We start from the raw sequence: 26788 nt of genomic DNA on the forward strand, positions 1-26788 counted from the left end.
GGTGCAGACGTGTCTCTCTCCCAACGGTAGCGCTCGGCGTTTTCCCATTACCGAGTTTTCGTGACCACAAATAGAGTGAAGAAAACTAAACAAGTTTCAATTAAAATAACAACATAGCTAAAAACACAAGTGAAAAACAAAGAACACAGATTAGTGGAAGAATAAAAAAAAGAACTAGAACAAACTAATATCAAAACAAAAATTAATAAGCCCAAAACACATAAATTTTTAATTTAATTTCGAAAATAAAGGCCACTAGTTATATCAAGTAAACTGATCCCAGTAACCATGTCTTCCTCCGAGGCCGAAGTTGATATCAGCGTGGTCTCCAGTCCGGAGCCAAGTCCCCTGGGCGCCGCCACCCGCGACAGTCCGATGCTGGCCCGCTCGCCGGCCCGCTCCGCCGACGGCAGTTCGCCACCGGCCACGCCCACGCACCGCTCCAATACCCCAAACACGGCCGCCGGTACGCCCACAACCTCGACCTCGACTTCCGGCGGCACCCACTTCCATCACAGCCCCAACGGTGGCGCTGTGCCGCCGGCCGTGTTGCATCACCATCTGCAACATCACCTCAGCACGCTGGGCGGGCATCCGGTGGCGCTGCATCATGCGCTTCACAGCTTCGGACACTTGCATCCCGCTCACGGTGCCACGCACCCCGCCCTGCTGCAGCACGCCCTCACGCCCACCAGCCAGCAGCACACACAGTTGCAGCAGCAGCAACACCAGTTGCAGGCACAGCAGCAGCAACAGCACGGCGAGCGTCTGAGTCCGCCACCCAAAAGTCCCGAGCGGAATGGCGGGGAAGAGCTGCCCGGCCACAACATCAACTTGAACAACAACAACAGCAAGGCTTTGAATCACAACAACACCTGTGCCTCAGCGGCAGCGGCTGCGGCAGCAGCAGCGGTGGCAGCGGCCAACCTGAGCGCCAACAGTAACGACAGTAACGGGAGCAGCGGTGGGGGTGGCGGCAAGGCCACCACCGGCTCCAACGGCTTCACCAGCTTCTCCATCTCGAGTATTCTGAGCCGCAGCGAGCCGGCGAAGAAGAACGGGGCCGCGGCGCTGATAACGCCCATACCGCAGTTGCCACAGCCAGGACCTGGCGGGCCACAGGATGCAGCCATGTTGTCCAGGTGAGATATAAACTATATAACTTGTTTTGGAGATGTAAGCTGAAATTTCGGATTTGTATTTTGAAACTTAGGTAGAAGAACGGAATTACTGAAGAGGTTTACCTTTCTTTTGGTTTATAATTTTAAAAATATTTAACTTTTGATATTAATTAACCACCTTCTGGTTCTTCTACTTAAATTAAGTTTTGATTTAAATTTACCTGGAAATTAGAATCAGTTTCTCGTTTTCATTAAGTAAAGTAATTCCAGAAAGTGTTTTTAAGGGCTTAGATATGCCTGAACAATTAACAATTTTAAATAATATTATAAATTCCAGTCTCAAACAATCCTCTTTCCAAAAATTCTCTAGACAAAAAACGATCCCTGTTTCATTCTAAAATATTACTTTATTATCGGTTTTTAAAAATGAAATTTAAGGTAGTACACAAACACAAGGTAAACATTTAGATATGTATACAACATCGCTTGGCAAATACGTTTTGAGATCCACTTTATGCTCAGTGTAGGCGACCCAGATTAGGACATTCTCCGGCAAGCTGAAACCAAAAAGTCAAGCCTTCCCTCAATGAGCCCAAAAAGGAGACTGCAATTCCACTTGTTCGCCCTCGGGCTGGGCCAATTTTATATAATCGTCCTAGGGAAGGACAAAGGAAGGTGACACAAATCTCTTCGCAGGAAAGACACACAAAAAAGAAAAGATAGAAGAAAGATGGTCGATAAGGCCAAAAATTGTTGGGCAAACGTTACACGAGACATTAAGTGGGTGAAAATGCAAATGGCTAAAGTACCAGACCATTGTCCTTGAAGGATTTCACCGATTCCGGCCTGATAAAACTAAAGTGCAACCGTTTTCAATTGCATCGGACATTAGTTGACCCCGAATTTATGGATACATAAATATGTCTGACCGGTCGGGGTTATAATTTGGCCAGCATATCGAATTACCCAACATTTGCCAGTTGAAATTCAATGCTTACAATATTCGTGAATGAACCCAACTGACTGATTGACGGACTGACAATGCTCCAGTATCGTATGCAAAGCGTAGGCAGTCCAATGAATGAGCCCTCAGACCCTCAAAACTAATCCACAAAACAGGAGCGGTTCCACAGCTGTTTGTTTCTGCAACTGCAACTTATTTATAAAAAAAAAACTAGCACTGAAAAATAAAAGAGGGATTTTAGTTAAGGGAATTATATATAAAATGGAGGATAGGATAAATGTCACCTCTTAAGATGAGCCTGCTTGTAGATATTTTTAGTTTGAACTTTGTACAAATATTCAATTGTTAAAATACCTGAAATACCTTGAAGTATTCATTTATTTAATATTTTAAGTAAACTCCTATAACTCATTATATTCTCCCAGTGTCCTTACATTTTTTGGGGCATTTAATACGATACAAGTTGGCATTTTAACCCCACTTAGCCGGCTTTCAGAATGTTGCATACCAAATGAGAGATCGAATTTCCAAGTGGCTCGATTAACGTATGTGTTGAATTAATACAACAAAAAACTCAGAGAATTTATACGTTGCACTTTTATTTTATGAGAGGGGACTCCCCCAGACGCTTTAGTCTGACGTTTGTTCTTTTTTTTTTAATAATGATCATTTTCATTTCATTTACGCGTGCCCGCGCCGCTGATCGTGGCGATAAGGGAAGTTAGTCAGTCAGTCAGGTTGGCCGAGGGTCGCCACAGTCCCTGCTCTCCTCTCCCTACGGTTACCCCAATTAAAGGACTCGCCCTCGTTCTCGTTCTCTTTCTCGTCCTGGCCAAAGTGTCGCCTCCTGCGGCTTGGCGCTTGCCCAGCTGACGTGTGGCTGCCTATGTGACGGGCTTATCACTCGATCATCAAACGGAATGATTAATGCCAGGGTTATATATGTATAAATATTGCTGAGTGATCGTTTAAGTCTGAGTAGACTTTCGCTCGGCGAACTCGGCTTGTTTTGACAGTTGCGCTTACGTTTTTAATTAGTCGCCGTGGCTGAGGCTTTCTCCTCCGGCTCCTGCAATTGCGTTCACTTAATTACGATTCAAGGAGTTGGAGAACGAAGGGCATTTGGGAGGTGTAACCCGATATGCTTGTGAGTGGACGCGAAACAATGGGACCGCAAAACGGAAAGGGTGCCTGCCTCGTCCTGCTGCTCGGGCTTTGTTCTCTTCTCCCAGGATGACGCAAAAAGCAGACGATGACATTATAATTACACACACACTCGCACACACAATGAAAAGTAATTACAATCCAATTGCAATCGCAATCGCTTGAGTACTTAACAAATCCCATCTATATATATATATAAATGTATCTGCATTTCTATCTGATTCCGCTGAGGGGATTAGCGTTTAGTGGTGAAATGCCTTTGATTCCTTATCGCAATGGTGCGACGGGAATTTCTATGGCTGTCCTTGGTGAACGTCATTTAATCAAAACATATTTCGCGGACCATCAGATGAATCCGATCTGGGATTTGTATCTGAGTCTGCGGCTTGACTTTCCCTTTTTCTATGTCCTGGGGTCGCGTGTCATTTGGCGGGGCTTCCCATGGCGTTGGTCGAAATATTGCAACAAAGCCGGAGAAACCGAAAACTAATATCGTCCTCTTTACAAATGTCACCATTTTTGGTTCTTATTTGTTTCGACTCATCCTCAGGACTAAGCCGCTCCCCAGGCGCAGCAATATTGGTTATAATCCCGTTTAGTGACAAAGCAAAGTTCGCTGCTGCTGCCCATTCAAGTGTTCAATATTTTGCCTACTTTTGCGGCCAGGTCGAGTACCCCTCAGAAACCCGCACAGCTAAATGTCAACAATGTAAAGTAATAATTCCCGGCATATACTATATATTTGGAAGGGGAGAGAGTCCCGCACGGACGGGATGGGCCAATTAGAGTGTGCAAATCTTTTATGCATGAGCGATTCCTAAGCGGTTTTTGGGTTCACCATTGCCTCTCTCCCATTTAAATTTATTTATTTAAATCAATTCCATTAATGCCACAATGTGCGGGTAATACTTTTTCAATTGCTTAATTCCAATCATTGCCGCAATTTATTAAACTTAACCCCAGACAGAGAGACTCAGTCAGTCTGCTAGTCTGTCACATTTGTTTGAACTTTGCTTAGATCTTCTCGACACAATGAATGCCCCACACACAGCCCGGGGACATCAAAGCCAAGACTTGGCGAGTCAATGAAAAAACCAAAAAGAAAACCGTGCGGAAAAGGGAGCCAAGGAAAAACCAATGTTGAACGCCATGTTAAACAACTCAATTGCATAGCACACTTTTATCCCTCCGACAAAAGGGCTCCAAAGACGGGGAGTTATGATGGGTGCCCAGAGCGAGAACCACAAACAATTCATTAAGAGCTAAATAACAGCAACTGCATCCCTCATCAGCCATTTGACAGTCGGGGGGTGACTTGGCTGACTTGGAGCCCTCTAAATGGGGCAGGCGCACCGCACCCACTTCTAAAAACATGGCCGTCCACTTCCGCCCAATGGAAATGGAAATGAATACCCAGCCGTCCGCGGTTGGCCGCGGGCAGATTTATTTTGTATTTATTTCATTAGCCCAAGTCGAGTTCTTGATTTGCGTAATTAGTTGAGCAAATAGCTACAAGCTTTTGTTTTCATTTTTCATGTCGACGAAGGTTGTTTTAAAAATTAGCCCAGTAATTGGGGTAATTTCTTTTGTCTTCTTTTTACTTTTCGCTAGGGGGAGAAGGGAGATTCTAAATGATTGATAAGAAAAAAACAGACTTGAAAGGGAAACTTCATATTCAGGGAATTTTATTTAAATTTCTTAGAAGGGTATAGTATTTATGACGATAATTTAGATTATTTCCTAGAAAGAGTTTAATTGTAAAGATATTTGAACTCTAAAGTGAGTTAAAATCATTTATAAAGGCAGTAAAATGTTTTACATCCCTTTTATTACGTTTAAAGTAAAACCCTAGAGATTCTTTTCTCAATTACCCAACTAAAAAACCCCTTTTTAGGCCCTGTTTCTTTCATGTGCACTAGTAATCCGATCGGAGTTCCTACCATTTTGGTCTTTCTGCGGCTGTTTGGGGTCTGGCTTCGGGCTGCCTCGAAACTAGCCGAAAGCCAAAGCGGCTTTCTCTCAATTGACGCTGTAAACATGAAGCCCATTAGAAGTGACTTGAGCTGCCAACTTGGGGAAGCCCCTAAAGAGTCCTCATAATTTCCCGAGTTGAGGACCGGGTAAACTTAATTGAAAATCATTACTGCCGGGTAGAGCAAGGCAAGAGAGAGAGAGACTCAGAGTGTGGATGAGAGTGGGCTCTGGCCCACCTGGCTATTGATTTCCACACCTGCACCGACGGCACCCTTGGCCGCAGCGAAAGAGGTCAACTAAATGTTAATGTCACACACAGGCACACACACTCCCTGACTGTCTGTCGCTGAGTGGGTTTGGGTTGCAGTCGTCGCTGCTGCTGTTGCTGCACTTGCACCCTCGAAAAGAAATCACAGTCGGTGACCCGAGCGGTCAAAGTTTGCGGCAATACTGAAAAGGGGGGCTAAAACGGGGCCGGGTTTTGGCCGGGAGCTTAGCCCAACAGTCCGTTAAAAGCAGAATGCGAAAACGAGCCCAAGGGGTAGATACTTTCGCCCACATGTACACACTATACATATACATATGTGGCTTGGCATTTTAGAACGGTGAGAATTGCAATTCGTTGGGCTTACATTTAACACCAAAGTTCAGTGGGTGCGTGGGAAGCTTAAAAGGCAGCAAATAAAAAACCAATGAATTAATCACAGTCGAGAGACAAAAGCAACTTTGGCCAATTACATTCCGTCTGTTTTGACATGGCCCGAAAACGAAGGGCAGACGCAGACACAGACAAAGACACAGGCTGGGAAAACCAAAAAAACATCCCCCATGGAACTTTCCTTGATGCGAATATAGAACACATTATAACGAAAAGTGTTTCGTCTTGCCAGCATAAATAAATAAAATGTATTTATAAAGATGCTTTTAAGCCAGCAAGTTAACAAGGTTACACCCACTCACTTGTATATGCTTGTACACTGAAAGTATTCGAAATGGAAAATTCTTTGCGGTTTTGTATATTAAACATACAGGAAACACTTTTAAAATATGTTATATATATTTTTCACACCCTTAAAAAAGAGTTTAAAAAATGTATTACATTTATTAAATATTATTTTTAAAGCTTTGTTATTTTGAACGGCTTTTTAAGTAAAAAATCACACCTTATCTTAATAAATATAAAAACTCACATTTTTTTTTAGGTCATAAATCACAGTCTCTTGTTTTTTCCCCTGTATTTTCTATATATATTCTCCAAACAGAGGGTTGAGTGGCCCAAATTCTTAACAGCTGTTGTCAGTTATGGGGTTGTTAAGGGTCGCTAGCCTCCTTACCCCCCAGCCCCCCTCCGACCGAACTTTGATGCTTGAACTTTCTTAGCTCGAACAACTTTTGGCCGCCGGCAAAATGGTAAATGTCTAATGGCCTCTTAAGTTTGGCCCGCATCTCGGAGGCTTTTTTTTCACGTCTTGATTTTGCCTAGCAATCGTTAGAATGCATAATTGATGGCGTTATTAACCAATACCTCGATTCTCTCCTTTCAGACTCGGCTTCATCTCGCAGTGGGGAGCCCTTGCTGGTCGCTATGCCGCCCTGTGTCCGCCCGGATGGCCCTGGGCCCCCCAGCGGCTGCCCTTCCACAGTCCCACTCATGGTAAGTCTAAGTGAATTAAAAATAGCCAGCGGAGTTGGCCATCCCGCACCCTTTTCTAAAATTAAGACGAGCAACTAACTAAACCAACTAAACGGAACTGAATTGAACTGAACTGTGCTGAACACATGCCACAGCGGCTTAGCATTCGTTTCATCCGCCTTTTAATTTAGCCGAGGAATGCGATGTGTCAGGCACATTCCTCACTGTTCACTGAACGAAATGGGGTTATTTAAAATTTAATATTTGTTTTTATAATATTTTTATTTCTTAAAGATTGTGGCTTGAAAGAGGTGTATGAGGTGCGCTTTATTCCATTTCCATTTTTATTGTATTCAATTTTTAAATAAAGTTTGTCAATTTTTAATTTGTTGAAGGTTAAATATTTTACAAAAATATATTAATATAACTAATTAATAAAATAATTTAAAAACTTTTAAAATGAAATTGGTAAATTTTCATAAACAAAGATTTTCTTGAAGTCAAAACATATATGAATTATTTATGTAAATATAATTCAGGTAACATTTTCTATGGCAAAGTCCATTCCTATGGTTTCTTATTCCCCAAAATGTCTTCATTTATAATAGATTTCTGTCAGTGGACTTGCAGTTAATTTGTTTAGTCAATGGCGGCGACTAATGCCTCAAAGAATTTCGCCCCCAGAAGCAGACTATGCAAATGTCTTAAGCTCGCACACACTCTCACGTACAGGAAGCCAGTGAGACGGCTGCTTTAATCGCCATTTGCAATTAATTGCAATTTGTAATCGAGTATCGAGTTACGGACAAAGCGTTTGACACGCTTCAGTCAGTGGAGAGCGCAACTGCAGCTGCAACTGCAACTGCAACTGCAACTGCCGCAGTGCAGACCTTTTAAGCCCCACTTAATTGGCCCCTTTGGGCATTAAGAGTCGTTGCAATTGCATTTGTTCATGTAAATTGGCCTTAAGTTCTTCACTTCATCTAGCTCCAACTCCATCAGCCTTCATCTATCCTGGCGGGAGTTTGGGAGGCGAAAGTTTATAGCCTGCGGGGGGCTATTAAGAGCTTAAAAAATTCCAGGCTCAAATCCATCCAAGGCAAATTACGGCAATTTAAACTTTTCGAATGAGATCAAAACTAAAAGCTTCGATAAAAAGAAAATCGGCCAAGCTGACTGACAGCCATTTTAAATGGTAATTTAACGCGCAGACAAGTCCACCCACACGGTATGGCTATGCCATATACATATACATATATATATATAAATATATATTTCGATGTGTGTATATATATCTGGAATAAATACTCTCGGCGTCTGCGCTGTGAGGGGCAGGCAGAGCAATCGCAAAATGACGACAAAAGCAAAAAAAAAAAAGTGGAAAAGATAAAAACGCTGGGGCGACAAGTGTGAGGTTAAGTGTTGCAGCTTAAATCTGCACAGATATATGTACGTACGTATACGTACTTGGGGCAGCAACCCCCAGAAGGAACCACCCTCGCCCCAAAAACCACCCACTGAGACTGACAAATCAACTAATACAATTTTGAGGCTCTCTCTTTCTAAGTTTCTCTCTCTCTAATTCCTCTCTCTCTCGTTCTCTCTCTTTGCAGACAGTTCCTCGACAAACACAACGGAGAATCCCCCCTCACCCACTTCCATGAGTCCCAACAACAACAACAACAATACTAGCAGCACTGCCAACAACAACGCCAGCCAGGCCAGCAAGTCGCCCTCGCACCATCCGCTGCATCCCCTGTACCATCCCCACCACCAGCAGCAACAGCAACAGCAGCAGCCAGCACAGCAGCAGCAACAGCATCCACAGCAGCAACAGCATCCACACCAGCCCACCACGCCCACCAGCAGCAGCAGCAGCGGCGGCGGCAGCGCCCACCATCCGCACTCGCATCCGCACCTGGCTGGCTCACATGGCGGATACTTGCTGCCCGGCAGCTCCAACGAATCGGACGAAGAGGGCGAGGAGATCATCGAGGAGGATGACGGCACCGACGGTCCTTCGGACAGCTCCTCGCCGCACGGCGACGGCAATGGGTCGAAGCGCAAGAAGAAGACCCGCACGGTGTTCTCGCGGGCTCAGGTCTTTCAGCTGGAATCCACCTTCGATCTGAAGCGCTACCTCAGCTCCTCGGAGCGGGCGGGACTGGCGGCCTCGCTGCGTTTGACCGAGACGCAGGTGAAGATCTGGTTCCAGAATCGCCGGAACAAGTGGAAGCGACAACTGGCCGCTGAACTGGAGGCTGCCAATATGGCTAACATGGCGCATGCGGCCCAGCGATTGGTGCGGGTGCCCGTGCTCTACCATGACGGGACCACGGCTGGATTTGTGCCGCCTCCGCCGCCACACCATCATCCGATGCAATACTATGCGGCGGCAGCGGCACGCAACACCAGCCCACCGCGACCGCCGCTCTCGTCGCTGGTATAGGGCGTGGGGTGCCTGGCGGCGCCCATGTCGCTGCTGAAGCCGCCCACCCCGCTGTCGCATTCGACGGGGCCGCCGACCCTGCACCTGCCGCAGCGGGATCTCCGGGAGCGAGAGCGAGAACGAGAACGAGAACGAGAGCTCCAGGACTCCGATGAGGAACTAGAGCGAAGCCACCTCGACGACGAGGACGATGCTGCCATCGATGTGGAGGCGGACGAGGAGCAGGAATCCGGATCGCCAATCTCATCAGCCACGCCCTCGCAAGCCAAGAACGGTCTTTGCCTGGAAAGCAAAGAGAACTCCGGTCAGCACATGGAGGTCACCGCCTCCGTGGATAAATCCATCAACCAAAAGGTCTACTGAGCCAAATTCAACCAAGTGGCCAGGCGGAAGTAGAGGCTAAGATCAAGATTGATCCGCTTAAGAGCCACATAAATTGGTTTCAACTTTTCGATAGTTTGTTCCTATAAACCCCTGTAAATACTGGCCACTCAGCGCTCCTTGTAAATGTCAATGTCTCTTGCTCAATAAGTTTAGGCTTTAAAATATACATACATATATCCCACTCCATGTACATACATACACCATTAAGACCTACATATATAGTGTGGGGTGCTTAATTTTTCATGCGGTTTTTGTTTGGCTTTTGGAATAATATTAAATTGCTGGTCAAGTGTAAGTTAAGTTCGATATATGCTAAGCCAACAGCCTGGGGAAATCCGGGAAAACTGGCAATGAATGTTTAGTGTTTAGGACCTACTCGTAAGGGCTATGCGTGGGTCAAGCAATTACCAAATAATTAGTTAAATTATTTATACTTTTAATCGAATGTTAACATAATCCAAACTTCAACTGAAACCAAAACCAACTCACAACGTACACACACACACGCCCGTTCACAGACATGAAATGGAATGCTTATAAATATAACAAATTACAAATTATACATATAAAAAGTATTAATAAATTATATAAACATATTGAAAAACAAAAGAAAACTCTATAATTGACTTTATTTTTGGTGTTTACTATGTATATTTTCTCAGGGTAAGTATTTATATTTTATTTCTTAACGTGAGAGGTTAAAATTTGAGCAATTTTAATCTTAAAAAAAAAGAAGAGGTTTTATTAAAATAGTAAAATGTAAATAATAAATACCTTTTCCTGAAAACATTCTTCTCACAGTTTTAAATCCTAAGCTAGGATTCCTAACCCCTTTTTTGTGTGAGCCCAGTCGACCCTTTCAAGCATCTGTCCACAAAATATATTGTCTCTGCATCGAAATCTTGCCCAGGACTCATCCTTCTATCTGTGATTGCATCCTGGCGTTGTGTGGCAATTTGCTGGCATTTGTAATAAATGTTTTTCCACGGCTATATCCCTGCCATTTTGCTTGAAAGCGATGGCAAGCGCTTATTTACGTTTAATTGCCAACGCAAATAAACGCGGTAGGATTCCTGCAGTGAGAAAAACATTAAAATCTTTGACATTTATTAATTTTAAAATGTATTTATTTAAAAAAAAAACATTTTCCTTTATAAAATATAAGTTTTATTTACTCTAAAGGCATTAAAATTGGATTTTTAATAAAGAAGCTTACTTAGAAGAGTCGCAGCAAACAAAAACCTTCGTTTATGATATTGAAAACGATAGTTTTGAGGGCTTCAAGCGAGTATAATCCTGAGAATTCGCGATACTCGTCCGTTATTCGTCCGTTTGCGCGTCCGTTTTTGAGCATTTAGCGAAACTAATTCGTAAAGTCCGATTCATTGTCCGTATTTAATATTTTTAGCGGACATTTTTTGGATCCAAGTTCGCTCCTTGTTTGCTGGGATAGTTTTAAAATACTGTTGACTTTTACTATTATTTTTGTTAATACATCTTAAAGATAATACATTTTAAATACAATTTTTTTCCAGTGCATTTGCACATAATAGCCGTACACAGACAATAACAATGCCTCTGCAACAGCTCTTGCCACAATTGCTGCAATGCATGTTGGCGCTTTTTGTTTTTATTTGCATCGCAGGCGTTTTAAGTTGCCATTTATTGTGCAGTTTGTTGCAATTTAGTCGCGTCGAGCCTCCATTTCCTGCCGCCGCTTTAGGTCCTTTGGGCCGCTTTGGTTTTCGCTCTGCTCCTCGCATCGCGTGTTAAATTGCAAAATAAATTGCGAATTGCTCGCGCCGCAAATAAATGGCAATAAAAATGCATAAAATGCTTTTTTCGCCATGCCTAACAAGCGACGGCATCGGCGGCAAGTTTGAATTACCAAACGCAGGCAGGCATAACTGTGATTCAGCAGATATACAGAGACAGATATATATGTACATATAGCGTCATAATTATAGGCGATTGTGTGGAGTGTTGCAGTTCACACGACTGCGCATAAATGGCGGGCGTTAAAATCGATTTGTTTTTATTGTACAAATAAATGTACTATATATATTTGTATATGGTATTTGTGCAGGCATATAATTACGCAAAACGTTTGTTTATTGGCTTTTATTTCATTTTCGTTGATAAATCGCTGGCCGAAGGCTGGATTTAAGGATTGCCTTGTCTTGTAATCAATTCGCAATCGGATATCAAGAATTACGCTGGCCAACAATAGTGAAATCCCTTCCATTTTCGTCCCCAAAATGGGAATTTTCCCCACAATGACAAAGATAAGCTTTGTTGTTGAAAGCATAAAAAAGGGGTTCAGCCTTCGGTTTTTAGCCAATCTTTCCAGCACTTTTTGTCCAAAGCCAACTGAACAAATTAGGCAACCTTTTATTCGGCACTCCCCAGCCCCAGAAAGGCTCTCCCACAACATTTTTGTATGGATGCAGTCAAGTGCTTGAGCATTTTATTTAAGCGCATGAATGGATTTGATGATGGCTTTTCTTCGCCGAAGGAGGAAATGTGCTCGAAAAAAGAGCAGAGCGAAAAAATATTTCAATTCATTTCATAAAATGCCTCAAAATTGTAGCGAAATTATAAAAATTGCCTGCCCCCAGACTTGGGCCTTCGCAGGTTTCGGCAGACAACGAGCACTTTGGCTGGTTGCTTTTGGCTTTTTGCCTCTTGATTTTTGTGAATGCAGCTTGGCTCCCATTATATTCTTTCCATCTTTTTTTATTTGGTTCTTTTTGGCCACATTTGCTCATATGTAAAGTGAATTGTTTGGGCGGATTTGGGGAGTCGTTGTGAGTGGGACTGCTGGATTATGAGATGGCCTGCTCTCAGTTAGTTGGTGAGTCTATTGGTTATAAGGTTAAAAATGCGAGAAATTGGAAATATTTTAATCTAATTTATAAAATTTTAATTTAAATAAGGTTGAGGGGGTAATTAGATGGAATTTATAAAATGTTGGGGTTTATTTTTTACCTATATTACACTTATTTTATAGTTTTCAGCTATTCTATACCTTGTTTAACTCTACTTTTGTATAAATTTAAGTATAAACAACTTATTTATACTTAAGAAAAATTGAATACAATTTTATTGCTTATTTAATTCTACATAAAACTAACTATAAAACATATATTTATTAATTTGGAGCCTCTGCTAGCTCATTGCATATTCGGCTATACTTATCCCTCTCATCCCTTTCGTTACTAACTTTTTTCGGTCTTTTTGTTAATTTCATTTGCCGTTCTCATATGTGAAGTGGTTTTCAGCAAATAGCGCCCAAGTGGGGGTTGGGTCTGCCCAATTTGGAGAATCCCCGGGATGGTTTCCAGCTGGGGCTGGTTTTGGCGCTTTTGGCAGACGCTGTTTTGCCTGCAGTAATTTCTTAATTAGCTTGCGAACACAATGTGCTTATATACCACATAGGACTTACTTACATACAGTATATACATATATATATGGCAGCGTTTTGGCAACATTTTTTGTTTAGGCCCTGGGTTATGCAGCATTATGGCTTGGCTGTGCAGCAGTTGGGAAAGCCAAGCGGCGGGTACTTATTTTAATTGCAGCCTTTTTGGGCCTGAAGTGGCGCAGCTTAGCGCAAAGTTTACCCACTATTTGTGTCAGTTGTGCACAGGGAAAAAAGTAGACGAAGAAATATTTAATTTAAGTAAAATAAGTATTATTCCAAGGACTATAAATTTGAAAATTACAGACAATAATGTTGAAAACTTCTTTCTATCTTTCGCAGATTGAAGCTTTGGAAATATCTTTAAAAGTATGGATATATATATTTCTTTCATCAATTTTTATATTAGCAAATATTTTAATATATGGAAACATATTTAAAATAGCAATGGGACAACATTTAAATTATATTTTAAGATGTTTGTAAGAAAAACTGTACAATAAAAAAGGGTTTTTAAAAACAAATATATTGAAACTGATATCTCAAATATATATAAACTATTTTCATTTTTAAATAACAATAATATCAATAATAATAATATTGATACTGTGATAAGAAGTAAGAAGTATATAGACAGCTTGTGTTTTTCCCCTGATTTCTACCGACATGTTTTCTGCCTCACTTGCCATTATGTTTATCTATTTTTGTTGACAGTTCAATTAAATACAATGGCCACAACAGTTAAATTACGCTTAAAAAAGGACTCGCACAAACACTCGTACAGAACCCACAAGGATTGCCATTTTTGTGGTTCGTTTTTTTTTCCTTTCGCCTTCGAGTGTCAGTTTGGACATTATGCCTGTCGCTCTTTGTACTTTATTATCCATTTAGCACATTTATTTTATTTCCCATTCGCCGGCGCCTGCTGTTGTGGTTGCTGTTGCTGCCAGTGTCCTCTTCGCATTATCCTTGTTCCTGTCGTTACGGCCGCTGGTCAGCCGCCGCAAATGTGGGCAATTTTTGCTCAACGCGATGTTACTGGGTTTTTTATGGACTTTATTTTTTAGCAGTTGTGTGCGAGTGAGTGTGTTTTGTGTTTTAGTGCGTAGTCAGAGGGTTGTCGAGGGGGGGTGATGTTGACTTCCTTTCTTCCTACATACACATAATGTCCTGCAATTGCTGTCACTATAATAGGCTCATCAGCGTTGCGTCTTTTTTATTGTACTGTCGCTTTTATATGCGATTTAGGTGCTTTAATCAACTGACAGTTGTGTAGCTGCGAATGTTTTATGGTCTCAATGGCAGGCATTGAACAAAAAATAGCACTATCATTACTGAATGGTCAATATGATTATTTTGTATTAATGTATAATACTCAAAGAAATGCAAATTAATCAAAAAACTAGCTCTGATTTAGGATTTATAGCAATTTTATCAAGAATAAATGGTTTAAAAAAGAAACTTGCTTGACATGTCGCATTGATTTATTCAAATTTCAAAGGAATTACTTTGTTTTATAACATTTTCAGACACTGTAGAGCAGTTTTTCCCTTTCCTTGGCGATTAGAATTCATTTGGTCCTGTAGAGTTTTTTGTCTGTCACAATAATCCTTAATTATTAAATAGTTTCAATGAATTCTTCTTCCTGCACAATTTCCCAGCCGCTGCAAAATGAGCCTAAGCCGTTTAACTGGTAATTACGACACACAGGCACTTACCGAGTGGTGTGAAATGACATTAGGCTCCAGTTGCAGTGCCGAATCGCGTCGACAATGGCATAATCAAATTCCATCTCATTACGCGCCATATTGTTGTAAATTAATGCAATAACACACAAACAATGTCTCCCATGCCGGCGACCTCGGATTTCACCCGAGTCGCCTGTCGACTAAATCGAGTTGAAAAGTGCAAGCCCGGCAAGTCGCTGGCTAATTATGTGCATTTCGCCGATCGAATTACAGCTCCTATTTACGCCATTTACCCACGGAGGCCACCGGAAGCCGCCTGTTTGTGAGGCGTCAACTGTCACACACCGGCAAACATTCACTCGCTCTCGCAGGACGAATTCCCAAAATTCGAATCCAATTGAATAACAATAAAATCCTTACTGCGCTGTTTGGTTATTCGATGCCCTGGCATTGTGTCCCTGGCCAGGGCCCCTCAACCGGAGTGTGTACCTACAAATTATGTAGGCCGTGACAATTGCGAGCGCGGTGCATTGCGTAACAGGAAGTCAACAATGACGGATCAGGATCAGCGAGTGCAGGGCCACGTCCTTCGTCCCCCGTCCAGCGGATGTGCGCAGGATACAGTGTGTAAATGGTTGCAAAACGCTTTTCAAATCTCACCTCTGGCCCGGCTGTCATGGCTCCCGCTGTTGTTATTGTCGCCGGGGCCGCTGTGCTATTTAACATCAGTTGGCCTGCGGCTAAATTAGTGCCTAGCTGGGCCTCCTGCACTGCACTGTACCAAAATATAGTGTTAAATTGTAAATTATATCAAAAACACAGGTCAAAAGATTTGAATTTCAAAATAATATGGGAATATATAGGTGTAACTAAACTTAACTTTGAGTAATTCATCATGTTAATTCCACAATTTTGGGTCTTATAAACCGAATTCTGGGTTTTAATAAAATTAAATTATATTTAAGAAAAATAAATTTAAAAAAATATAAGTATAAGTATTAGTAAAAACTATTTCTTATAAGATTTGTTGCCTAATATTGACAACCGATCTATTTGTAATAATTGTTGCCACTTTTTTGTTAAACAAATTCTTAATTCTTATAATTATATTTGAAGTTTCTTGATATTCCAACAAGGCTTAATCAGACTATCTAAAACACAAAAGTCTAGAGCTAACTTAAGTGTGAATTGCGGCTTGATTATTATACATTTTTGCTTACCAAAACGGTCATTTTGGTTTCGACTTCTATCTGTACCTTACCTTTCCCTAGCCCGTTGCAACCCCTTCCCCGTTGTCTTGACAGCCACCGGAAGGGCTTCATTACAATTTAAATTACACCCCCCAATCGCACACTCACCGGGTGTCATGTGAACAAAATCATTTTAATTGCAAAAAAACTGAACAAAGTTTGTGTTTGGCTCGTTTGGTCCGCTTGTTGTTACTGTTTGTTGACGCTTCCAATCTGGTCGGGCTGCTCCTGCTGCTGATCCTGATCCGCTGCTACTGGTCTGCCGGCAAGTGGGTATCATGGCAGCGGCCCGTAATGGCCATCCCACAGCGAACCCATTCCAGGAATAATCACTGAAAGAATAACATATTTATAGGAAATTGCCGCAAGCACACGTTCTGGTGCCGCCCATTTCACTCGTGAATTGAATAAACCGAATTGCAAATGAATAAGTACGTATCAAAAGCGTATGGAAAGCGAGGGGGGGGCGTGGTGAAAATGGTGTGAAAATTACAGGCTGTGCGACATGTTGAACACTTTTCCTCGAATTGACTTTGGCAAGGGTTGGGAGGCGGTTCGCCAAATGAGTTGCCTGTAGAGTGTAATTACACAACAACAAAAGTAATAATCCTTACACTTTTTTTTTATTTTTAGGAAAACACTTTTTAATAATACTTTACTAAAGTCCTTGAAGCATCAAAGTTTACTGAAGACACTTCTTGGGAGGGCACAACATATTAGATTTTCAATTTCTGTGGATTGAAGTAAAGTTAACTATAGAATATAAGCTATAATTTATCCTTAGTTATTCTTATTCCCAAATAATTGCTCTTGTAGAATCATTAAAGATCAGATAAGAACCATTTTTCATATTTTCCCAAATTTTTTTGCATTAAGATTTTAATATGATTTATTTAAGAATTACATTTCCTTTATTCTCTAACAAAACAACTTCAACTCTGGCGCGTTCAGGTGTGAAATTAAAGATTATCCGTGCAAAATCTTTACATAACTTGTCCTATCTGCTTTCATTTCGGCAGCCTTGTGTTGACAGTCAAATTATAAAAAGTTCTCGGGCAAGTCCCTGGAGGCACTGGCAATTCAATGTAATTTATTACCAGAAATGCAAAACACTTGAACTGTGTCATGAATAAATTCGGAAGGATGCCAACACTCGAGTCGACTTGGTTCGACTCGATTTCTTATCTGACCGGTGGAATCTTTGCGGTTTTAAATTACCAATTTTCCAGCGCCCAAATTGGCATTTAACCAATCGGACTCGAACCCAGAAACCAAATCACAGGCCGAACACGACCCCACGAACCCGAAAAGGACTCCGAATCCAGAGACGAGAGTACTAAACCAAAACCAAACCAATTCCCCAAGCGAGCCCAAGACAAGCAACCCACTTATCATATTAAACTATGGACAGAAGCCGGGCAACCATTTAGCGAATCTTCACGTCAAAGCCAGTGGCAGCAGCAACCTTACCACCCTCCACCTGCAAATGGAGTGGAATCCACTGGGCTGGGTTCGTCTGGGGTGGTGGTGGTTGGTATACAACCCAATTAGGAGTACGGAGAAAGGCAGCAGGAACAACAGCAACCGAGTCAGTCAAAACAAAATCAAGATAAAAGCGAAATTCAATCTGTCAAAAATAGATTACAGACCAATTATGTGCTCTTTAAGAGCCTCGTACCCCACTGTACCTATACGACAGCAGGGAGTGCTTTTCCACCACCCCACCCAATGCCATTCCGAGCCATCCATCTATGTATGTACGGCCATCAGGCAGGATTTTTATACTATATGCCAACTTGTTTAGGGTCTGCGGCGTGTAATTGTGCCTGCTGCTCGGCAGGGATGCGATGTGTTTGAGTCGTGAGTTGGTGATTTACGGAGGAAGGACTAGGAAAAGGGCCAGGAAGGGAAAATCGCCGCTTCTGTTTTGGGGTTGCCCGATTGGGTTGAGTTCATTTAATCGACACCAGACAACGACTGAGTAATTTGCCATTTAATGGCATCACAGAACTTTGTCATATCAGGACAAATGCAAGATGACAGGCTATTAGAAGGACAGCAGGTTCTCCAAAAGGCAAGGACTTTCAATTGTTGGGCTGGACTAACTAACTAACTAAGAAGCTCGAAAGTTTCAAGAGCGAATTGAAGATACATTATAAGATGAGCTTTAAATTTTATATACCTGTAATTAAGTACTAAGATATAGTAACAATTTCAGTAATTAATACAGTTATTTTCATAGAATGTTTGTAATAAATTTTTAAAATCATTTAGTTCTTCCCTCAGTGTAAACTGCAATCTAAGCAAGCTCTAAATTTTCATTACAATAAGCCGTTTCCCGCACTCATTTTCCTAATTCCTCGCTTATTGCCTGACCAGCTTTTCACCGCTCTCGCCGGAATGGGAAATCACGACGAAAAGTTAAACAAACATCGCATACTAATCCCAGGGATATACACACTCGACTTGCAGTCCCAAACCAATGTTTTCCTGTGATATCAGCAGGACTATAAAAGCACACTCATACCCTTGAAATCTCTCACCCCAGGGCCCGTTCCCCTCGAATACTTTGTTTCTAGTGCGGTACCAATCTCTCCGAGTCCTGGCAAGCAGCTCAACTGATTCTTGATTCCAGGATTCCTAGGGGGATGGGGGGTTGGCGGGCACCGGTTCAATTCTATTCAATGCCTGGCATTCTTTGTGTGTGTAAAGTACCATTTAAGGGTGATAATCGTTCGCCATTTGAGGGTGCAAAATGGAAAAATCATTGAAAGCGAACATCAGTCGGGCGGAGAGGGAGGGGCAAGGCGAGGCGAGGGGAGCCCAAGATTAAAAGTGCATTTAATAATAGAGCAGCGGGCGAGTGAGGGGCAGGTGGTGGCCTTGGGGAAAACTCGACTTGCTTACGTGCCATATGCAATGGCCAGCAATGGGGATATTACACAGAAAAAAAACAAGGCAGGGACTCTCAGTGTTTAAATAGAAGTATTACTATATTCTAAGATTAGTTAGTAATATTAAAAATATTATTCCTTTTATATTTACAAAATCTTGAACGACAAGAAAACTTAAAATGAAAGCTCTAACTCTGATGTTGCATTAGTTTTATATTAAAACCCCCATTTCTTATATTATAATCTTTTAAATTATATTAATTAATTCAAATTTCTTGCTGTGTAGCTACCAACCAAGCTCCGAGTGGATTATAATGAACATCCAGTTGAGCTAAATGTCTCAATAGGGCCCGGCAGCCACCCCTTCGTAAAAAACCTAATGATTCAGAATTATTTGATTGCGTGGGCGGTCTGTTGGTGGTTGGAGAGATTGGGTGCGCCGCTTGGGTTGGAATCGGGGCTCAAGGGGATGGATGGATAGAGATGCGCCACCCCAATCGCCAGTTAGCGACATATGCTGCCACATCCGCAGGCTGACTTATGTCGCTGGGACGTGTAAGGTTTATGTAATTTCTGCGGTTGCCAATGTCTCCCGGCTCCTCCTCAACCCCTAACTAATTTTAAAGTGCACTTCAACTGCTCCTGCTTATCCTGGGTGTCATCCTGTCCAGTCGGAATCGTGGGGGTGGTTGGCTTTCAATTCATTTGGTCTGCTGCCTGGTTCTCCACTCGAAATTGGAAAGTAATTAACTTGTATTTGTCCATTGAGTGTCTTTGAATGATTAATAGCCAGAGGTCTGACGATAGCCAGGTCAAGCTGGGCTTCATTAAATGGAAATTAGCTAATTAGGTGTTTATCGAAGGCAGTGGCAATAAGGATAGCCAGCACTGAAATAAGAAATAAAATTTACTATTGAAGCTTACAAATTAAAATAAATATTTGGGTGAAATCATTTAGATAAAGATATATAAAATCCAGTTGTATCTTTATTTGCTTCTGAATTTGTAAATAAGAACCTTATTTTTAAATAAAGAAATCTTCCATATTTACAATAAAAAAGAACTTGGTAACCCCAGATAGCAATCGATCATTCCCACCTGCCTCGCTCAAGGTTCTTTGGACTGAAATTCTTGGATTTATCCCCCACCCGGATCAGAATACAAAGGCAGTCAAAGGATTTGATTTGGCTGCCGCGCCGGGAGACCTAGCTTCTCCCCCTTCCCCATGCCAGTGACATTTTGATTTTGCGCACTTTTTGATTGATGACAGGCAGCGCCACGCCCACTCGCCCCCACCCAGCATATTCATAAACGAAAGCCATCAAAAGTGTGCGTCTTTTTTTCGGGGCAAAAGAATGGGCAAAGGAATCAAAAGATATTTGCCCGCCTTTTGGCGCACGGCTTAAACAAAGGGACAATGGCACGAGAGCAAAAGAGAACAGCTGGGCCAGGACATTTCCCCCTTTTCCTTATTTTTTTTTTTTCGGGGCCGGAGCCGTTCAATTGTTCGCGCTTCAATGGCGCTGGCAAATGCAAATTTTTGTGAAAAGGCAAAAATCCGTTAAACAAAAGCTTGGCGAACACACACACTCGCACGCACCGGGCGTTTTAGACTAATGAAACTACCTTCAATGGGAGCAAGGACGAAGGATGTGCACAGAAAAAACGGGGAATGTCATTAAATTAAGAAATGAAAAGGAAAATACTTGTGATATTGAATCTTCTATGCTCCTTTGCCATTAAACTCATACTTTTAGCAGGTTAAGAAATTTCACTGACTTGTGTAAAAAAGGGAACAAGTTTCAAAATACTTCATATAAATTATAATAACTATACTAATTATTTATTATAATTAATTGTTATAATTATAACTTTTGTCTGAGCGTTGCTAGAGTCACTTAAACTGCTGGAGAAGGAAGAATCCGGCTCGAAGGACCAATAAGCAAGTGACAATCTGGCTTCAAGAATAAGAAAAGGTTTTAAAAGTTTGTCTTTTTATAAAATATAACTTACCCTAAAATATATAATGAAAATTTCCTTCAGTGTGACACAGATAGTGCGAGTAACAGACTGAGATGACAAATGCACGGAGCACTTGCTGCTTGGCGCTGAGGCGTGTGGGATGCTCAAGGCGTCGCCGGCTGCCACTTTTCGCTGTCATTAAGTAAATAGAATGAGACGCCTAGATAGGGCCAATGTAGGCGTTCTGGCCTAAGTGATTAAAACGCCGCACAAGTGCAATTTGCCAAAGGATCTGCACTGAGACATGCTCTCCCTACCTCAACCTCTACCTACCGCATCGTCCTGAATTGTTCGCCTTTTTTCACGCTAAAGCAACTGAAAAACCACTTTGGCCAAATTGACAACAGGCGGTGATGTTGGGGCGGAAGTCCTGCCTGCTAACAACATTTCGCCCAACAAATAACAGCCTTGACAGCACCCAGCACCCCGACTCCAGGACCGGCCCCCGCTGGCTCCGTATGCGTTTAAGACCGCGAGTGCGAATTCTTCACTTCAATGCGCCATGTTCTGGCCTTTTGTTTGCACTGAAATCCATTAAAAAATGCACAAAGTTGTCGGGCAGGTATAGCCCGGAGGCTGTCTCTATAAACAATGCAGTTGCCGCATAATGCCACACAACAAGCCCCGCAAAAAGCCGGGTACAAAAAAAGCAAGCCCAGGACGAATACAAAAACAAAAAAAAAGTAAAAACAGGAAAGGAACAGCCCCGTTGCCTTTGGCCCGACTTTTGTTGTCATTTTCTTGCCCTGCGCTTTGGTAATTCATTTTCCCAGAGCCCCGATATGACTGTGGCTAAGTCAATTGTTTTATGCTTGTTATTTTTACCCTTACAAAGGGTATATTACTGCTTAATAATACTTATTCGTAGAGTTAAACTGTAAGCTATTATATTATATACCTATACTTGTACTTTTTTAAAAATGATATCTATTCTATTTCATCGAGTAAACTATTCTTATCAAAGCTGCCAAGTCCTAGAATGTTCATGCTCTGTTTAAGATATTACGCATACGCCCCGTATATTAGTTTTAATTAGCATATAGCTCGCAGGTAGTTTCTGGCCCTCCAATTTTGCAGACTAATTTCAATGGGTTTTCATGACTGTCAGCTGCGAGGCACATTCCTCAATTAATCAGCAAAAGGCACCCAGAGAAGATGGCGGACGGGGAAAAAATGGTAACACAGCTTTTCACTTTGGCACATTGTGAGGCGACACGCTCCGACCAGTTGGTTAATGCTCCCTCCTTTTTTCCAGCCGGAGCTCGCGTCTAATTTGTACTTTTTTTCCAGCGGCCTTGCTTAGATTTTGGATGCGCCCTGCAATGCGTCATGGTTTGGCTTCATGTTCGTGGCTTTTTTCGGTCAGAGGCAGCTCTGGCTCTGGCTCTGCGAGCAAGCAGCTTACTTTCCATCAATGGTATTTTGCCATTTTTCAGCATTTTCGCTGACAGCTTGGCCCACAAAAAAATAGACGAAAATATGAGGAAATCAGAGAGCAGGGTGAGCCGTCGAGGTGCAAAAAAGAACGACCAACAAATGCCGTAATACGTGCCGGCGGCCATCGTAAAAAAATTGGCCAAAACCGGTGCTCGGGAAATGGATTTGATTTATGTAGCGCTGGTTCAGGAGGCGAAGGGTGTGTGCTGGCTCTCTGGATCCTGGGGACAGACGCCAGGTGAATGTTTTTTTTGATAGACTCAAAATGGATACACGTTACAAGATGATAAAGCAGCTCCAGGTACGGCAAGCCCCTCTCCAGCCTTCAGCCTCTGTCCCGCATCAAGCCATCCGAGTGCGCCCACAAATTATTTAGAAAATCTGCCACTCATTCAGGGCATTCCATATTCATTTGGCTGCCAGTTCGTTGACATGCCTAGCCAGATAAAAAACATTTTTTCCATAGTATTTTTTATCTCGTTTTCCCCCGCAAGCCCCCCCAAAACACCCCAGCCCCATGCTAGTTCCACAGGGATATTTGGTTGGACGTTCTCAAATTTGAAATATTTTTTTGTACGCTTGACGAACCAATAATAATTTGCATCGCACGGCTTTTAGCCATTTCTATGCCAACTGTGCGAGTCCAGATAGAGGATACACAGAAAAGAAAATATTGGAATGTTGGAAGGAGGAATAACTTGAGGTTTAATATGAAAATATTATCTATGAAAGTCCAAGAAAGAAATTTTACATACATTATAATCTTATCTGTTAATTATAATGAAAATGATAAATTTCATTAATTACAAAATATAACTTTTTATATTTCATAAAGTTCTTACTGTCATTTTTCAGTGCAGGAGCAATGTCCTAATACACCAGCCTTCTGTAATGCAATTTTAATGGAATTTTCCGTATGTCATTCTCTCGCCTGGTTTTTTCTGCGGTTTTCGATTACAAATTTGGCTTGACGTGTTTTAGTTTCACATCAATTTTAATTAACGAGCATTTTTAGAAACCGATCCGTGTGCGCCTTCGCTGGATTCTCCATACCAACGAGATTCGCTCCTGGAAACCTCTAACTGCTCGAGTGTCCACTCATTACTCGGAGTGTGCTAATCTAATCGGACTGTCTGTCCTCAATATACCATGTACTGCACCCCAAAAATCCATGAAAGGATGCGCCGAGGCAGCAGACAAGTCCAACGATAAGTGGGTTACCTTAACCATCAAGTGGCCATTAAGAGCTTAAAACCCTATGAGGGACAGGAGCGGAGGCAGGACAACGTAACCATTAGGAGACAGGCAGGTCTACTATATAATCAGCGGCTTTTTGACGCCCCAGACGCGTGGCCGGCCATTATCGATGTTGTTGCTTGCTGTCATCGGGCTTCACCGACACGCCCACTTATTATATAGAAACAATCCGCAATTTGTAGGGCCGCCGAGAGTGCACGATGTAGCTGTTGCTGCGTAGCGGAAAAATTCAAGTGGAAAGCGCCCGCCCCGAAACCATGTTTTCCAAACACGCGCCCACGAGCGTGCGATAATTATGTTGCCATGCATTTGCGGCACGTGTCGTTTGGGCTGGGAAAAACGGAGAGAACCGGGGAGGGAATATATAGCCACAAGTATCCGTATCCGTATCGACTTCCGCTTGCATAATTGCCACAAATATTTACCCAGATTTGGCTGCAACAAGAGGGTAAATATGCTTTTCGCCAGTTCAAGTGCCACTCCAGTTCGAGTACACTTGGAATAAAAACTGCACTGAAACCAAGGGGGTGCTGGGAATCTCAAAAAAGATGCACTCTTTTTTCTTCTTATTTTAGATGGAATATGAAAATGTTTAAATCTGAACTAGAACCGATAATAATAATAATTGCATTGATACAAAATAATTGCTATTATTATTTCGACCTGGCTTCAATTACTATATATTTCTCCAAGTGCATGTACCGTGAGAGAGTTCCAGAGTTCCATTGTTCGAGTGTTTGAGAGCTCGTGAGTTGAAGAGTTCGCGGACTCTTTCAGGTGAATAACTGAGACCTTTTTCGGCTCGCTCTCGAAGTGGTTAATTGCACTACATTAGTGCGTAATTTATAAGGAAGCGCGAGTGGCGTGCGAAAACTTTGTGCCCTACTCTCTCCTCGGATCCTGGGATCTGGGATATTTATGCATCGGACGAAAACATTTGGCCCGGCAATAATGCCGAAAGTGCCAAGCAGAGACTCGTAAATAGCCACTCCCTCAAGTCCCAGCCTCAGCCCCTCGGCCAAGATAACCTCCATCACAGTGTATCCGATTCCCCCTTGCCCCACCCCAAGTTTTCGGATAAAGGCCATTCGGCAGCCACCCCTCGTTCCCAATCCCAGCCTAATAGCAGACAAGGCCGCATTGGCCCCCAGGGAGCACACAATTTCAATAAATATTTCACTGCATTAGCCAGCTCCGGAACCCTTGGCCAAATCCTAGCAGCGCGTTGCGTCAAATTGCTTTTTTGGTTTGGCAATAACGTGCATTAAATGTTTTGGCCATTATCATTTCAGGCCAACATCTCCATTAGCCAAGGCAAACTGGGCCAGAGCCATATGCTGAATTAGTTTGCATGGCAAATAATTTCCGACATTATTTTGGTCCTTCGAGCCGAATTCTCCAGCAATGTCTCCACAAAGATAAAGACTTATCCCAGACAACATCAAGTGTAACTATCAACCTTCAAAAATCAGGTTTCTTTTCTTTGTTTCAAGTGGAGTTCGGTTAGGAACCCTGTTGAGGTTTCTAGCTAAGCCTATCCGAAGGACAATGGCAACCGGGGCGATGACAACTGCAATTGTTGCACTCTTTGCTTGGCTTCCCAGTAAGACAGCCGCAATGCGAATAGTTCCCTTTGGCCGACAAAGCAGCACCTTGATTGCTAACTAACACTACCAACTGAGCTCAACTGAAGCGAGGAGAGGACTAAGGGTAGAAGCTTTCTTTCATTTACTGACAATAAATTTTCATTTTCTTGGTAAATCGTTCTGTTGTTGCTGCTGCTGCAATTGCAGTTGCTCCTTTCTGACATTCTGGCGTCGATTGCCTCTGCCTGGCACATATGCCCGCATTTTTGCACCACAACAATTTGGTTGGCACAGCTCATTGTCTTCGGGCTCTATGGCAGCAAATATACAGCAAGGGTTAGGTTAATAGCAGCGAATGTCCTTACAAGAGGATTATAGTATGAAGTAGTTACAATATACAAATATATGGTATGGTAAAATGCAACGAACACCTAAGTTATGAGCGTTTAGTATGGATTAAAGTCAACCTAAATACCCAAAAGGATCTTAGGACTCTGGTTACATATAGTACTATTTCCCTGACCACATCCGTGCGCAGCTATAGCCTTAGCTCCAGCAGCAATTGCAATTGCTCACAAGTTATCCCAAGTGGAAATGGCTCAGTTCGTCCCGCCGTTGTTGTTGGTGTCTGGGCTGGCAAATCGCAATAAAACAAAAGTGATTGTCAAGTGAATGCGCTTGTACTCCCACAACAGATACCCATATATGGTACTCCTACCCTTATGCCCCGAATGCGGATGTTGATATCCTTTTTGCCCGGTATAAGCAATTCATCATGTGCGCTCTCCTGCGTAATTCGGAGTGATTAAAAATGTTATTCATATGCACTTGATTGATGGATGCGACTGAATACAATCGTTCACTTTGCGACTGATTTGCGGTGGGACTTTAACGAAATATTAATTGAAATGTGCTGATATTTCTCGGTTTCTACCCAGTCACGCTTCCTTTTTTAAATGCTTAATAAACATAACTCCGTTTAGGTAATTCCTTCCGCCGCAAAGCCGCACGCAACTTTCGGCCAAAAGTCGACTTGGCCAGCAGCACGCACACTCAAGGGCAGTTAATTAAGGGTGTGAACTGGTTGAGTTATGCGTGGACTCCCGAAACCCCCACCATTCTTCCACTGACCTGTCAGGACCTCAACATAGAGGACGGCCAAATGGGTAGTAAATAATTCATTAGCGGCTTTTAACAATACATTTTTGTTGGCCAAACTAAATGACCTTTCCGGGAAGTTCATCTGCAGTGCACAGAAAGAAAAGAATTTACTGACTAGCTTAATTTATTGTTTAAATTCAAATTGTAGTATTTATTACCACAAAAATAAAAAGTGTATAAAAAATATATGTCTAAAAAAATTGTGTTAAGCTTCCTCTTAAGCTTCATACAAATATTAAATTTAAAGAGTACAAAGAAAAAGACATTATGCAAAATATTCTATAAATTATTTACTAAACTTACACAAAACAAACATTTCTCTCAGTGTCCTTTAGTCGCTGTTGTATTTATTTAGTTGGGCACTTATTTTAATGAAGCGGCAG

The 26788-nt window shown here is 42.2% G+C and overlaps 1 protein-coding gene across 1 annotated transcript; it reads left to right on the plus strand.

The window, feature by feature from the left end:
- Hmx (H6 family homeobox) lies at positions 1–9305 on the plus strand. Its single transcript, XM_017167846.3, has 3 exons — positions 1–1142; positions 6768–6877; positions 8470–9305. Exons 1-3 carry the CDS (start codon positions 289–291, stop codon positions 9303–9305), a joined length of 1800 nt encoding a protein of 599 aa, XP_017023335.1. The 5' UTR covers positions 1–288.
- The last annotated feature ends 17483 nt before the right edge of the window (positions 9306–26788 follow it).

Source organism: Drosophila kikkawai, chromosome 3R (assembly GCF_030179895.1).
Source record: "Drosophila kikkawai strain 14028-0561.14 chromosome 3R, DkikHiC1v2, whole genome shotgun sequence".
In the NCBI taxonomy this organism is placed as follows: Eukaryota; Metazoa; Arthropoda; class Insecta; order Diptera; family Drosophilidae; genus Drosophila; species Drosophila kikkawai.